The 17,293-nt window shown below is 38.1% G+C and overlaps 2 protein-coding genes across 4 annotated transcripts; both read right to left on the bottom strand.

Annotated features, from left to right (window-relative positions):
- Window positions 1-2: 2 nt before the first annotated feature.
- On the bottom strand, window positions 3-2,104 carry LOC120074158 (microtubule-associated protein RP/EB family member 1C-like). The gene is made up of 6 exons (XM_039027184.1): window positions 1,865-2,104; window positions 1,587-1,742; window positions 1,309-1,415; window positions 828-1,050; window positions 626-739; window positions 3-522 (listed from the first exon to the last, which is right to left on the bottom strand). Exons 1-6 carry the CDS (start codon window positions 1,970-1,972, stop codon window positions 241-243), a joined length of 990 nt encoding a protein of 329 aa, XP_038883112.1. The 5' UTR covers window positions 1,973-2,104; the 3' UTR covers window positions 3-240.
- A 10,806-nt stretch (window positions 2,105-12,910) lies between these two features.
- On the bottom strand, window positions 12,911-15,653 carry LOC120073832 (putative oxidoreductase TDA3). 3 transcript variants are annotated; one of them, XM_039026705.1, is made up of 3 exons: window positions 14,596-15,653; window positions 14,100-14,503; window positions 12,911-13,836 (listed from the first exon to the last, which is right to left on the bottom strand). In XM_039026705.1, exons 1-2 carry the CDS (start codon window positions 15,554-15,556, stop codon window positions 14,124-14,126), a joined length of 1,341 nt encoding a protein of 446 aa, XP_038882633.1. In that variant the 5' UTR covers window positions 15,557-15,653; the 3' UTR covers window positions 12,911-13,836; window positions 14,100-14,123. The 3 variants fall into 3 exon arrangements, with proteins under 3 accessions (XP_038882633.1, XP_038882632.1, XP_038882631.1); XM_039026704.1 differs by having other exon boundaries at window positions 12,911-13,884; XM_039026703.1 differs by having other exon boundaries at window positions 12,911-14,503; window positions 14,596-15,651.
- Window positions 15,654-17,293: the final 1,640 nt, after the last annotated feature.

A 17,293-nucleotide genomic window follows, 5' to 3' on the forward strand; every position in this document is an offset into this window, starting at 1 on the left:
TACCACATCATAACATATAAATTTCTGAGCAAAACACATTTCTGTCCAAAAGGGATTTTGTTTCCTTTCAGGGTCTTACAGCAATTCTACATAAAAAAACAGCTACATGAAACATTCTGAACGAACAGGATCTTAAAATCATATCAGAGCTACTCTAGATACAGTGGCCAGCCAACTCGAGTAAACTTGACAACCATACTAGCAGTTGAATTGTGCTGTTATAAAAGAATAATGCTTTGGTTAGTAGGTCATAAGGGGTGACCCACTACAATGAACATCAGAAGCATCAGATACCCTCTGCCTGGGAGACAAAGTTATTATGCCAGCAACATCTACATCAAAATTGATGAAACTTTTTCTCTTCTGGGTCTCTAGAGTTAGCTTCTCATCAGAAACTTCAGCAATTGGACTCAAAAGATTGATTGGTTCATTCTGGTGAACGGAAACCATCGCTTGAGCTTCAGCAACCACTGATGCATCATCATCTACAGCATACAGTATCTTCCTTATAGCTCCTACAACCTGAAACAAAAGGAAATAAATGCTCAACTTCATGGGCTTGAAATCCCCCAGTAGACCATATAAAATCCAGATAGAAAACAGAGACAATTTAGGAAAAAAGTACAGGCAAACTTTCAATCTCTGGAGTTTGGCAGAGTATCTCAATGTCCCTTAGCTTTGCAAAGTAGAAATCCCTCTCCTTCTCGAGGCTGTCGATTGACAGTTTCAATGCTGTGATCTGCATTTTACATTAGTAAGTATATATATATACTTCTCCAGTTTCTATTCATCTATATACAAGAAATTTACTCAGCTTCAGAAAATACCTGTTCATCATATGCAGTCAATCCTCCATTTGATGAAGGTTTTGAAGCATTTGCTGCCTGATTACCAGAGTTCACTGAAGCCTCATTTCTCCGAGCATTCTGAGAGACCTGAGCCCTGGATGCAGCAGCTGTTGAACCTTTTGCAGAAGAATGTGATGTGGTGCTTTTCTTGTTTGCGTCCTTTCCTCCCTTGGAAGCTTCTCTCCTTTCCAAAGCATTATAACTAACAAGAAAAACAAAAATTGAACTATTAACATACACGAACTACCATAGTGTAATTCGACAATCTAAAACTTCTTTATGATCATCACTTTTCAAAAATTGAAGTTGATCATTGTGTATTTACATTGTTCAAATCATAAAATATTTGCATGTTAGATCCTATTGGGGTCAGATTTTAGTAATTACGAGTTAAAAGCAGGATGTTTATGATAAACTAATACTGGTAATTGAAATTGCAGCAGGTAACAGGCAAGATTACCTCTGCAAAACACCTCCATTAGCGGAATCACAATAACGTTTCATCCACTGCATGAACTCCAGATTATCAAGGGGCCTTCCTTTCACAAGCTTACTCACCTCGATATGCTACAACATTTCAAAGAAACCAGTAAGAAAATATAGATCAAGTACACAGCAGATGTAAAGAACCCAATAAGAAAATCCCAATCAGTTAGAACATTTCTTAAAGAAACAGAATTAACCTGTGAAGTTGCAAGAACAATAGATGAAATCTAAGGGGGCTATTAAAAAAGATACCTTGGTGATCTTTAATTTGTTGAACACATCTTGGAGAACCTTATAGTTCTGGATCATCTCGTACTCGCTCTTAGCGTCAAAGTTGACCTTGTGCATCGGCACCATCCCTGGGTGAGCCGCATCCATCAATTGGCAATGAACCGCACCAGAGCATGCCTACAATTCAAGAATCCAAAATAAGGGTAATCATTAAAAGGGTCAAATAAACAAAATTTTCCAAAAATCTCGAAACAAGTAAGAACGAAAAAAGGATTGGAATTAGGGGTATTGAGAGAAACCTCCTCGACTTTGGAAAGATTAAGGTGAAGAGTGGAGTTGATCCATGCAAGGATCTCCGATCTTCCGACGAAATAAGCAGAATCCATCATCCCAATGTTCGTCGCCATTTCTTAGGGTTCTGAAACTCTCACACAGAAATTTTCCGGAGTTTGTCACCGGCTTCTAAACAAATTCTCTCTTCGGAGTTGGAGCGCGACGACGATCGAATAGGGTCACTTGCCAACGGCTCTCTGTAGAGAGGAATTTAAAAAAGGAGGAGGAGCGGGATTTCCAATAATTCAAAATCAAACGTCACGTCGTCCGGAACGGCCGCCCCACCTATACATGGGCTGGCTATTGGGCCCTTCTACTCCACCAGAAAACATAAGTTCGGCCCAGCCGATTGACATATATTTATTTGGAAATTTGTACGGATGACCCCTTTTTTTGCTCCAAAATGTCAAATGACCCATTTTTAAAAAATAATGTTAATTGACCCTCTGCTGACATCATCGTCATATCAAATTACGTAAATTTCCCGTACCTCTTCGTCTTCTTATCTTTTTACTGAAAACCAACTAAAACTAAAAATTCTTCATTCAAATTTCCCAAGGCTAACTCGTATCACTCATAAACTAAAAACTCCTTAGAATCCATCATTTTGGCTTGCAAACGATTTCACTACCGCCGAAAAATCAAATCTGATCGGTAAATCTTTCAATATGTGCCTGAAAATGTCTTAAACTGATAAGTCATGGGGCTTTGTGGGTCATTCTGGGTTTAGAAATACTGTGAACCTATAGTTTTGTTTGTTTGTTTTTTTGGTTTTCGATGTGTTATGTGGTTGAAGACGAGTAGAAAGAGTTTGTGAGCGAGATAAGTGAGAGTGAAATCGGTAGAGCGATATTAGAAAGAACGACACCAGAAAGGGTGAGTCGTTCTGGGGTTTAGAAATACTGTGAACCTATAGTTTTTTTGTTTGTTTTTCTGGTTTTCAATGTGTTATGTGGTTGAAGACGAGTAAAAAGAGAGAATGTGAGCGAGATAAGTGAGAGTTACTAGAGAGAGCGACATTAGAGAAAGCGACATTAGAGAGAGCGATACTGGAGAGAGTGACATCAGAGAGAGTAATACCGGAGAGAGCAATACCAGAGAGAGCAATGCCAACGAGATTTAAAAAGAATGTTTTTTTACAATTTTTTTTTCTTGAGGGAGTTTACTTATTGAATCTTTATTTCATGCATAAGTGATTTAAGATGGCAACACGTTTCAGAATGCCCGTAACCGATCGATTTTTCGGTCAAGTAACGAGCTTGGCCCACATTGCTAATGTAAACAAGATTGTGAAGGAGAAGCTTACGCCAAGGCAGTTATACATGTTCAAAAGAACAATTTTTGGGCGATTTGTAGACGTTGACATGGTGTTTAACAACCTAATTATCCATCACATGTTGCTGAGAGAAGTGAAGAGAACGAGATTTGACTCAATGTCATTCTCTGTTTGTGGAAAGGTCGTCACTTTTTCGAAGGATGATTTTTTGTTGATGATTGGTTTGTGGCAATCCCCAACACGAGTTTATCAGAATGAGCAGTCCTCGTATGAACTTGCAAATCAAGTATTTTAGTAATCGAGTGACGAAGGACATCTTACATGTTCGTCTACTTGAAGAAAAACAAGGAGTTAGAGTTTGAAAATGATGAGGATGCTGTGAAGATCGCAGTAGTCTACTATATTGAGGTTGTAATGATGGGAAAAAAGAAACAGAAAAATGCAGTGGACCTCAAACGTTTTAAGAACGTTTAAAACTTAGAGTACTACAATAGTCTTGATTGGGGTACCATTATTTACGAGAGGACACTGGATACCCTAAAGACTACATTGAATGATTAGAGTAGTCTATACAAGACAAAGGTAAAAGGAAATAAAAATTATGTTGTGAAGTACTCTTTACATGGATTTCCACAAGCGTTCCAGGTAAATTTGCTTACCATAATAATCGTGTTGTTTGATTTAACATTACTATTATTCTTAATATATGTTAGATTTTATTTAGGTATGGACGTACGAGATCCTAGTTGCATCGATAGTTGGGAACATTGCGGAGTGAAGGAGCAAGGTGGCTTTGTCCCACGCATTACGATGGTCATGCTCCCACTCAGTGTCCTTCAAATTACTCGAGAGAGAGAGATATTCGAGTCTAACAATGTATGTTTACTCTATGCATAATATGTTTATCTGGTTGTTAAATTGACATTAACCAATTTAGTGGGTTGTTAATGTAGATAAAGGATAAAGAGGGTACTGTCATGACAGACACTGAGAGGGAGTTTCGGGATACCTCAGTGGACAGGCAACCTATATTTGATCTAGATGCGGACGATAATAGTGCTGAAAGTGGCAATAGGTCGACTAGTGATGGGGGTAATTCTGAAAGTGAAAGTGACGGTGATGATCATTGTGGAGACGACAATGATGAAGTTATTAGGGTGGAGAGAGGGGATGAACATGAGCATTCTGAGCACGGGGATGTTGAATGTGGAAGGGTGGAAGGAGGGACATACACACCTAGTGATGATATATTCCATGATGTGGTAGGGGACATACGCGATGAGGACGAGTTGAACCCACCTGATGTCCATCTTGCGGACTCCCATAGAGAGCGATCTGTGGATGAGAAGTGTTCTGAGTGTGCTGCCCGCCGCAGGGAGGGAGCCAATCCTGATGATTATATTTATTCGTACCTGCAGACCATTGACAGCTCACTATCGAGGTTGAATGGCCGTACATCAGGTTTAGATAGTTGTGTATCCAATATGGAGGAAAACATGACAGACATGAAAGGAAAATTGTCGGCCATTCTACCACTATTACAGTCTATGTGCAAGGTTTGCATTTACTATCATTTTATGTCTTTACGTGTTTAGTTTTTACATGTTCGTGAACTCATCATTTTACTTTACTAATTGAAGGGTTCCACGAATGAGGAGACGACAAGGTCACCCATCCTATCTCGGGATCTGGATACCAATAATGCGACCACCTCTGATACTCCCATCCCCCTGTAGAGCCTCAAAATACCACCACTTCACCTACTCCCATCCCCCCTTCTAAAGCCCGATACCACAATAACATCACCAATTGACGTCGAACCTATAGAGGCCCACATCCCACAAACAAAAATCGACATGTCTGCCTTACTCACCATACCACATACAAAGGCCGACATGTCTGACATCCCAGAGGCCGACACTTCTGAGATTGTTACAACCACAGAAGGAGTTACATTGGTGATTAATTATTGATCAGTAATCTCTGTTATATTTTTATATTTCTTGATGAGTGTTCTTTTTGTTATCTATTTATGTAGGAATCTCGAAGAATTAGTCGTAAGAGGAAACCTGTTGATAAATATACACCTCCAACTCAAGTAAAGAAGAAAAAATGGTTAAGCATCCTCTCCCAAGTGTAGCTACGTCACTATCCAGAGCAATTGTCGCATACACATAGCACATGATGTTCCACACAATATCGTTACAAAAATGATGGGTTGGATCTCGGACGAGTATACCGAGAATAATGTTCGAGAGAACTCCTTTAAACCATTCGCCAAGCAATTCTTCAAGGAATTGATTTTTCCGAGTTCATGGGTCGAGTGCGATGTAAGTTTCCTGGTCTTGACTTCTTTACATGTTGGATATCTTGTACTTTTTCTGACATAGTAATTTTTTGTGCAGACCATAAATACTTTATTTTATTTTATGAAAGAAAAATTTTATACCTGGCCTAACATGTGCATGCACAAGTTCACCATTTTGCCAATTGGTGTAACGGTAAATATTGATATGATATTTCATTACTTAACTTTTCATTTTATTTCGTTACTTAAATTCTCATTTTATTTAACAGAGTCACCTTAATGCTCGTGGTGGGATATTTAAATGAATAAAGAATAAGACACTTCTGGAGGTTGCCTTAGCATGGGAGGATGAAGACACATATAAGGACTACGTCACCGGTAAATTCAATGTCAAATGGGCAGATGTGGATTTCATTTATACAGCAACGAATATCAGTGAGCACTGAATGGTCCTTGCAATGGACATTAACAGAGGCCACATATCTGTGTTCATTTCACTTTCGTCATACACACTAATGACAAAGTTGGTAAATTGGCTAGAGCCATTGACTGTCACAGTACCATCCCTACTTCACTACTATGACGTGGATCGTTCAAAGCCGGACCTATCCACAGCTCGTTGGAAAATCTCGCGACCTATGAACGTCGATATACAGCACGGGTCGCTTGATTGTGGCATCTTTGCAATAAAATTACTAGAACACCTGGTGATTGGTACTGATCCATCCGTAATCACTCAGGAGAAGATGAGTGAATATAGGATGCAGTTAGCATATCAACTATGGGCGAACACTCCATATTTTTTATGTGTATAGAACATGTATTTTTTATTGTATTCTTTATGTATATAAAAACATGTCTTCTTTATGTATGTAAAACATGTATTTTTTATGTATGTAAAACATGTATAATTGAGCTACTGCTCTTTTCATTGTATCATTGTATCAATGGTATACATGTATAGTTGAACATGTATTTTTTATGTAAGTTCAAAGTTCAAAGTTCAATATCATACATTTTATCAAAACATGTATAATTGAGCTACTGCTCTTTTCATCGTATCAATGGTATATAGAACATGTATAATTGAGCTACTGCTCTTTTCAGTGTATCATTGCATCAATGGTATACATGTATAGTTGAACATGTATTTTTTTATGTTAGTTCAAAGTTCAAAGTTCAATATCATACATTTTATCAAAACATGTATAATTGAGCTACTGCTCTTTTCATTATATTAATGGTATATAGAACATTATATCAAAGTTCAAACATTGAGAGAGCGAGATTTTGATTGAGAGCGAGATTTTAAGAGAGAGTGAAACTGAGAGAGCGAGATTTTGAGAGAGAGTGAGATTGAGAGAGCGAGATTTTGAAAGAGAGCAAGATTGTGAGAGTATGAAGTTATTGTTTTTTGTTACGAGTATGAAGATTGAGAGAGCAAGATTAAGAGAGTATGAAAATTGCTATTATAGAAATACTCCAGCTTGTTATTGTTTTTTGTTTACAAGATGAAAGTATGAAGTATGAAGTATGTTACAAGTATGTTACAATTATGAAAAAGTATGAAGTATGTTACAAGTATATTACAAGTATGAAAAAGTATGAAGTATGTTACAAGTATGTTACAAGGATGACGTATGAAAAACAAGTTAGTTATAAATTAAACTAGATGAGAGGTGTTTGTGTCACGGTTTCTGACATTTTCAGCACGTCGCACGGTTGTGAGCGGTTCACTACAATTTTGGCGGTTATGCCCATAATTCCTACACCGACCACATTTCATTTGTCTGCGAAATTCTCCTCTGGATGGTATTCTTCTCACTATTCCTCGCTCGACTTATGCCACAAACTTCGGAGGAAGGATAGTCTTTTTTACATATCCAAGAGGTCTCTTCCATTTAGATATGTGGCCAAGTGGATTTATAGGCTCCACATACGCAGTCATTAGAGAGTCCATTATATAAAATTGACTGCAAAAACTTTGGATAGGTATATTTCCTTCCTTGGCAGCAACAATTGCATGCGAACACGGGATACCAAGTGAGTCGAATTTCTTACACGTGCATTCCTTCGTGTGAAGATTGACAATACCATCCAATCGATTATCTCGCATGTGGACCCAATAACAATCAATAGGCTCAACCCGATATTGTTTGCCTTTATCAGCCTCACTTGCCAATCGGGTTTCACAGTAGTCATAGTGTAATGTCGTTCGAGATGTCCAGTAATTCCTCTGTTCGTAAAACCACGATTGGAGCATTCCTCCAACATGTTCAATCAAGCATACTATGGGCAATAGTTGATACTCTTTAGTTAATGAATTGAAACACTTTACACTGTTGGATGTCATGTTATCATATATTCGTTCTATTTGGTAAACCAGTGCCCACCTTTGAAGACCGATGTCTTCAAGATATTTCGTGACAACATCGTCTCGAAAACTACGAAGTTCGTCATATTTTGTCTGGAACTCAGTCATGCGAAATGCCCTTACTACATCTCTAAATATCCCAACAACCGTGCTATCCTTAAAGTTTGTAACAAGATTTTGTTCTATATGCCATGTGCACAATCCATGAAATGTCGTGGGAAAAAAAATGCATGAATAGCATCGAATATAGATACCATCCGATCAGACACAAAGACCAGATTATTGGGTTCTCTGATACTGCATTTCAAGTTTGACATAAACTATTTCCATGATCGATCGGTTTCATTGTCCACTATTGCATATATTAGTGGGTATAATTGATTGTTCCCGTCCATAGAAACCGCAACCAACATGGTGTCTTTGTATTTTCCTTTCAAGTGCGACCCATCAACAATTATCACAGGCCGACAGCTTGCGAAACCTCTAATACAAGGCCCTAATGCCATAAACATATATTTGAAATGTTGGGATTGGTGTTCTAATTCTCCCGGAATCTCGTTGTTTTGTAAAGATACACATTGTTTAATGAATAAAATAAGTGTTATTTAATTCTGGCATCTACTCATATCCAATAAACAAAGCTCCTTGGTTATCTTATGTGAACTTAAGCATGTATATGTGATATAACCTAAATAGGTCTGTAGTATAAGGATTAAGGTGGGATACTTGATCCTTGTGACACTATGGATACGACCCATTTTGTAGAGGTTTACAAGTGTTGTAAACTACTACAGATGGTAGATCATGACCATTCATGTGGAGACGTGCGAGCGGGGGTATCCTATACAAAGAGTTTGTATAAGACCTAGACCACGAGATGACTAGACTTTGTATATAACGCCGTTGATACTAGAGACTTGCATCTCACCTAAACGACCACAAGTGACACGACCTCAATCCTGAGTGTTTTGGGAACTCCTATCTTTGAGGGCGGTCCTTTGATTAGTATGGGTGAAAGTGGCCAGATTGCTAACTCAACATGCCTACCTTTTTAAAGACTTGTCTGATCTGGGAGCTAGGAACTTAATCCACAAGATGAAATTCACTCATTTTCCGAAGCAGGGATAAGTAGAGAGATTGCTCCCTTAAGAGCTGATTCCGGGACTTGAACATAGTGGCCATAACTTCTCTTTGGAAGAGAAGACTCAGTCATAGTAGGACTATGACTTATGTTCATTAGAGGGATCAGTGGTACTTAAGGAGTTAGATGTAACTATAGAGGCATAACGGTTATTGGTCCAGCTGTACTTATGAGCGATCTGTGAAAGGTTGTCGCACTGCTGATTGGTTAAGATGGACACATAATATATCTGTGGTAAGGAGAGTTCAGCTGTCAGTCTTTTGTGGAGTGTCTGACGGTTAACGGATGGTGGATCATGTGACTAAAGAGTTTAGTCAGTTATTAACGTACCGTTGGAGCTTTGAACGACAGGTCTATGAGGTCCCCTTGGTAGCTCAATGGATTCAGTTGAGAATTAGCTCTTGGTGTTGATTGAAATGTTCAAATTGACAAGAGGTATTTTGATTATATATGATATAATCGGTATAATGTTTGAGATACATCTAGTGGAGGATTGATGTAAATGAGATTTACATTAAGTACCATGGAATAGAAAAAGAACTATGATTTATATGTTTTATGAGATGAAATATTAAAACTATAGGTTATAAATATAGAATGATAAGTTGGTTATCATTTATATTTATAATAATATTAATTATTGGATAATTAAATTTTTTTTCTTTAATAACCAATTGAGTGGGTGGTTATTGGATTTTCTTAGTAACCGTGAGATAAAAGAAAAATGGTTTTCCTAATTTTAGTAAGTTTTAATAAAAAGTTTTTTTTTGAGATTTCTCTCTCGTAAAAAAGGATCTCACGGAGTTGTCAAGTAAATACAGATTTACTAAACGACAACTTGGACGAGCTAAACGATCGTGCAGTGGCGAGCTAAACGATTGTACAGTATTTACCAAACGATTGCATAGCTTTTGCTAGACGATCGCTTGCCCAAAGTAAACGATCGTGTAGCGTTTGAGGCGACAGACACCGAGCTAAACGATCGCATAGATTTTGCTAGATGACCGGATATCTTTAGCTAAACGATTGGGCATCGACCTATAGATAGGTCTCCGTCATCTCCCACTTGTCCAGTCGTGTACACGATCGATGTTTCCTCTTTCGTCTGCCTCATTACAAGTCCGAACAGAGCCCATCATCTGGATTCTCACATTGAGAATACCAAGGTACCCTTGTTGGTGGTGTCATACTCAACTCGACACCTCCGAGGTTCTGTGGAGGCCGTTTGTGTTGCTAAAAAGTTTGTGACCGAGGCGATCGTTGAGGACGAGCACGAAGTGTTCGTGCTGTGTTGAGGTCATGTAGATCGAGCGTTTGAGGTTGTTGTTGTTCGAGCGGTCATGCGCAAAGGAGCGTGGAGACGCATCTTCAAATGTTCGTAGAGTTTTCTCTTTGTTCATTTGAGTTTTCATGCTGTAATTTCTGTATTAATTGTATAACCGTATGTTTCTGTACGATTGTAATTTGTATTGTTCATTCATGATTGTAATTTGGAATGATCTTATTTCCGCTGCTCATGGAAATCTCGGATTCGATTTCCTTCATGAAATGCACCTTATCTTCAAGTTCGATCTCAAAGACTGTACCCAGATTCTCTATTTTTAATGCTTCTCCATAAGCTTGTAGTATGAAGTATGGGTATTCTAGAGTGCCTCTAGTGAGATCATACACGGCTTCCCTTGCACGTCACGCTTTATCATAACTTATGTTCACGCCATAATCTCTCCTCATATCCTCAACAATATGACAAGGTTTATAAATACGTCCTATTCCCGTGAACTTATCTTTAATCAACTGACCAACAACCATAGCATTTGCTTGTCTATGGTCGTGATTCAGAATTCCAATGGAACATGTATGCGACATGCAGTACTTTGTGATCTTGAATATATCAGACTCTTTCATTTTGACTGCACGAAGGCTCCATTTACATGTCTCCCCAATACATTTGATAGTGAACAAAGATTTGGTTGACCTCATTGCCTTAAATTCAAAATTTTTGTTGATGGACATAATAGATAATCTCATTTTCAAGTCCTTTTTGCTAAAAAATAGTTGACCAACTTCAACGTTCTCTGTCCTAGATGAAGAGGTGCCAGGCATAATCAACTCTGTCCTATGACTTGAAGATAAAGATGGTGGAACCACTGAAGCTGCTATAGAACGACGCAGATCTCCATGATTACGATCCATTTCATTCAATCTTGTTGGTTGCTCATTCACATCCATTGAAGGACCACAACTTTGCTCTGGATGAGCATAATCCATATAATCGAATCTAGATGGTCTCTCATTACCAACAACTGAAGTACCGCCCAATTCTGAATTCATTCTTGCTGGATTAGTGCAGTCGTTGTCTAGTGATAATGTGGATGGTACAGTGTTGGTAGACAATGAAATATCATCCTCTTCCCGACGAAACTGATATGATTCCTCGTATTGTCTGTCCACAGTCGTATCATCATAACTCACATTTCCAAACCCTGTCATAATATTTTCCTCCTGATTCGATTTCAACGTTACAGCTAACTGAAGTCTATTAAGCTCTTTTCGGAAAAGAAGGAAGCGAACATCATCATAATTCCTTATGTATTGTTGGGGGGCTTCATATTCAAGCTTATATTTAACTTTCAGTATAAGATCAAACATTGAAAAACTGACATTTGTAACCCTGTAAATGTGAGATTTAAGTTCTTCATACTTCAATGTATAAGACACAATGATTCCTGTTAATTGTCCCCCAATATACGAACCTACATTCTCATCCCAATCACCTCCATATCGAATAAGTAGATACTTTTCTGTCATCCTACAAAGCAAGAGAACATTTGTCATTAAGTTGTACAAGCAATTGAAGTGCACTCTCGCTCTCTCTTAATCACACTTTCTCTCTTAATCTCGCTCTCTCTCAAAATCTCACTCTCTCTCTTACTCTTGTTCTTTCTCACTCTCATTCCATTTCTCGCCCACACTCTCCCAATACAAATTTCGTAATGCTACATTTCCAGAAATAACACAACAAAAATATTTAAACAGACTCAAAATATTGAAACACCTTTATGAAAAACCTGATCCATTATGAAAAAGTCTCGTCTTGGAAATCCATGTTCAAAAAATCTCCGTCCAACAAAATATCGTAAAAAACTAGAGAAGTAATCACCGCTGAAATGGAGCTTAGAGTTTAAAGAAATCACCATTGTATTGTATTTAGGTATTATTGATTTGATTTGAAACTTTCGTTGTGAAAATTGTAAATCATTCGTACACTGACGAGCAATCACATCAAACAAGGGAATTTCAAGCGAGAGCAAGAGTATTAAATTAGACGAGAGCGAGATTTACCTCGTGAGGCTGGTGTAAGAAAAATTTACGTAATTTGGTATGACGATGATGTCAACAGAGAGTCAATTGACATTATTTTTTAGAAATGGGTCATTTGACATTTTGAAGCAAAAAAATAAATCATCCATACAAATTTCCCTATATTTATATGCTAAAGGAAAATTTTATGGAAATTAATTGTTATATTTGAATTATTATTATTCAAGAAGATTGGTATTATTATTATCTAAAAAAAAGTATTATTATTTATTTCGCATAAATCCTTATTCTTTTAAGTTGGTATTTGAAAAGTTAATTTGATGGGATATACTAGAATTAGATTTTTTTTTCTTGTTCTTTTATTTATTTATTTATTTTGGGTAGAGAAATTTCAGTTAAATTGCTACTATAGATCGATTTAATTTTTAGATATATTAAAAAAGAAGAATTAAAATAAATGGATGGTCTAGTTACCTCTCAAGTTATTACAAGTTTGAAAATGATATCATCCCAAAACACAATTCTATCACTTAAAACCAATTCAACTTACTAATATTATATTAAAGTTCATGAAAATGATTGGTTATTAAAGTTCATTTTAGAATGGTTTCGGCATCCGATGGAAGAGAATTTCTCCGGATTTCATTCTCCTTCCACCTACCAAACTCGTCTGAATTTCATTAATTATTCTTTTCAAAAGGTTCGCCAAGGCCTTCGAGATCAACTTATACACAACATTAAAAAGGCTTATTGGCCTAATTTCAGACAATCTCTTAGACTCTTCACTTTGAGGATGAGAACAATAAAAGTACGGTTTAACCCCTTCAAGATACTAAGACAAACGCGAGATAAATCATTACCCACAATATCCCGTAAGTGTTGGAAAAAGAGAGCACGAGTCCTGTCAGGCCCGGGGGCTTTCGTGGGCTTCATATCTATAAGGGCGCATTCAGTATCAGCTTTCGTGAACACTCCACCAAGAATCGTTTGTCTCAGTGGGCCGAAGCTGGATAGCTCGTCGAGTCATGATCATTGGATTCCACCCCTCTTTGGTTGGAAAATGAACACTGACGCCAGTTGGTTCGGGAGCTGGGTGTTGGAGGGGTGACTCTACCGGATCTCTGGTTGGTGTCGGCTTCCTCAAGATTAATAGAGTTTGGAAGGTTAAGGTGCTGGAGATGAAAGCTATAGAGAAGAGTCTGCAAGCTTTGATATCTTATCGAGGTGAGATCCCCATTTCGCTTGTGGCTGAGGCGATCACTTCTCTGAAGGATATTAACTCAGATATATCGAACATAAAATCTGTGGCTTGTAATGTTTTACACATTGCTCCTGCCTTGGGGAATATTCAATTCTCCAAGTGTTCTCGCTCCTGCAAATCAACCGCACACTGGGCTGCTAAAGCGGTTTCCCCCACCCGCTTTGTATCCTTTTTTGAGCATCTATGCTTCTTCTTTTCTTTGGAAGAGTCTGGTTGTTGTTTTTGGGGGGATAATATTCCCTCTTGGATCTCCTTTGCTATAATTGAGAGTGGCAGTAATTTGGTTTAGGTTTAATGAATTTATCCTTCAAAAATAAAAAAATCTTTTATTGAAAACTTTAATCAAGGGCAGTATCAAACGAATCACTTCAAAGTAATTTCCTTTTTAATTTTACATTGCAAACATCAATATTTTTATATGAAAGTGATTCCATACATAATTAGAACGTGCATTCTATGAAACTAAAAAGGAAAATTTTAAAAGCTTCACAGAGATTTATCCATCTGTCAGAAACCAAACCTGTTCGTTCCCCATTTAAATTTATCAACGGTTTCTTCTTCGTCCGACAAACCTGGCGGGGCTGAACCGACTAAGATCAACAATTGCTGATTCTCCATCCAAAATAAGCTCAGCCATGGCCGCTCCAGTTGCAGGCCCATTCAAAATTCCCCAACAACTGTGTCCAGTCGCCACATAACACCCACTCACCGACGGAAGCTTCCCGATCACCGGCAAATCATCATCCGTACACGGCAAGAAGCAAGCCTGTTCCGCCTTCAATTCCGCCTCTCCTTCCCCCAATCGGCTTGACACAGTCTTCGCTACTCTCTTTAGAACGCTTATCGATTCTGGATTGGCCGTAATCTCCTCTGGATCCTCCGGCACTTCCGCCACCGCCGACATCCCGCACAAATATACCTCCCCTGCCCACCAACATCAAAACCCATTTACATTCAAAATCAGAATCCCACAAAACAATATGTATTAAAAATACAAAAGCAGAAAACTAGCTCACCAGTGGGACGAGGATACACCTCTGGGTCTAAAGGCTTTCCACCCTGAGCCGGATAGTAACCTAGAAACAGAGCATGCGGGGTTATGGCTTCCGGCTCCTTAGGTTCCAAAATTATGCTGTGTGCTTTCAGGCCATACACTCTGAACAGCGACGATAGCTGCTCGAACTTCCCAGACCATGGTCCTAACGCCAGAACCACCGCATCAGCGTTAATTACTCGGCCGTCCTCCAGCACCGCCGATTCAAATCTGCCACCCTCCAACGTAATCCTCTCCAATTTCCCGATCAAAACCTCCACGCCGTACTTTTCGATTGCATTCGATATGAGTGTCCGAGTGAAGAGCTGTGGGTGAACTTGCGCCGTTGTTTCCGTGTTTCCGATCGTTCTCGTATTCCGAACTGGACCGTCAACCCACGAAGGCACGACGGAATCGCCGGTGGATTTGGAGGTGGAGGTAAAGGGAGTGGGAGGGTTCTGCGATTCTGAAATCGTAAGGCTGAGAGTCGTTAGGGCTCTGTAGCCGTACTGTTTAGGGCCATCGAGCTCCTGTGAGAGCGAGCGGTGGAGATTAAAGCTTGCGCGCGCAAGGGTGGATACGGGGCCACCATCGCACCAATCGAGGGCGAGGAAGCCGCCGGCCTTACCCGAGGCGGCGCAAGCGACTGCAGATTTCTCGACGAGAGTAACTGCCGCCCCTTTCTTGGCTAAAAAGTACGCAGAGCAGACTCCGATCACTCCGCCACCGCAAACGACTACTTTCTTGGTTTCCCGGGGAGTATCCATGGACGTAGGCGGTGTCACCGGAGAAGAGGAGGATCGAATCAATGTGACAGTGGAAGGTCGAGAGTTTGGGATGTAACGAAGAAATGGAGAGAACGATGAAACCGATAGTGTCCCTGCCATTTCTGCCGATACTTCCCTCCCAAATTCTTTTTTTGGGCCGACGTGTGGTCCACTCATGAAGAGTAGGGTCCAGAACTTGGGCCAGGTTTCGGCCCAAAGGGAATCTCAGAAGCCCTTCTTTGAAGGCCCAAAACAACCCAAACCGAAACTCCTTTCTAAAGCCCTTCCTTGATAAGCATGTTCTTTTTTAGTATAACAACTAAGAGGTCGGAACATTCTGATCTCAACAGAATAATTATATCTATGTCATGCTGACTGTCATATCGGAGCAAAAAAAATTGAATTATTAAACTTGACAGATTGATCAATTTGAAATTAAAAGAAAAAAAAAAATGTAATATGAAAAGATCATCATCAACAAGAAGGTAATTTTGAAAAAAAGGAAAAAAAAGTTATATACGATTCAGTAGAAATTTACATATATAGCATGGAAGGCTAAAAGTGCTCATGGCGATATTTGAAAATTGAGCATTAAAAAATGTATATATTAACATGAACACTTTGTAGCAATTAGCAAAACATCGTAATATATATATATATTTGGAATGGTAATAAAATTAGAAAATATATAGTCAATAATGGATTGAATCTTTAAATAATCTTCAAATACCAAAAGGCTAAAATTCACTTTATTTTCTATTAAAATCCAACTTTTAGTGTTAAAATCCAATTTGAATTGTTAGCATAAGAACTCTTCCTATCCAAATAGGGGATTGGTGGTGAGTGGGATGCTTTTCCCCACACAATCATGTCGCTTATTTCCTCTGTTTTTATTTATTTATTTATTTTTTTTGTAGTAAATGTTTTTAAATTTTGTTTTCCAATGTTGTTTTGGAATGTTTTTCAAGAAGATAAAAAGTTTAAAAGGTGGATTTGTACTTTGAAATTTTAATTGCATTATTCTAAATTAACATGTAACTTATAAAAAGAATCTGGTGGAAGATAAGAAGAATGATTGAGATTTTGTTTTAATACTCCAAACAATCTACAGGGCATATATACACACATATGTACTTATATAATTTTAAAATAATGTCTATTTAGTTTTATGTCTTGAATAGTTCTTTTAGAAAAATTTTATATTTTGAAATCCGGTCTCTAATTTTTTTTTTTTAATCTAAAATCAAGTTTTTCTTTTAGTAATAATAAGAAAGGGAAGAGATAGCAAATCATCGGACCATCAATTCGTAGGAGTAGCATTCAATCGTGGCAGTGCTAATCCGATGCGTGCATGTGGTAAAAAAGTTATACTTCTACCATTAACACACTTTAGAATCACATCTAGCGTACCTTGGTATTTATACCTTTAGACATTGTCAAATTTTTTAATGTGGGATAAAGCTCTCCCACTGCCTAACTTTTGCTATGGACCAAGCCCAAAAGTCATTTCCAACAACAACTTCGGTGTGATTTCAACACAAGAATCTTTGAATCCGCTTTCTCAGCTGTAAGAATCTCTAAAGTAATAGTTTATAACGTTCATGTAATAGGTCCTTAAACTTTTTTTAGTTTTGTGTTTAATAATTCATTTCATCAATTTCATGAATAACTCAAGAACAAAACTAAACTTGTTATGAATTTACTTGACATAGACCATGGGTCAAGATAAACTTAAGCCAATTAAGTCATAGAGATGGTAGACCTTTCATTGTATCATACTTCACAAGTGGAACAATCCCATTTTTGAGGTATGCTAACACTATCATTACTCATACTAATTTAAGCATCAAAGTATACAGAAGCATATTTTTCAAGTAGGTCATTACTCCTTGCTTGCTCATTTAATACATAATT

This window comes from Benincasa hispida, chromosome 3 (genome assembly GCF_009727055.1).
Source record: "Benincasa hispida cultivar B227 chromosome 3, ASM972705v1, whole genome shotgun sequence".
NCBI classification, from domain to species: Eukaryota; Viridiplantae; Streptophyta; class Magnoliopsida; order Cucurbitales; family Cucurbitaceae; genus Benincasa; species Benincasa hispida.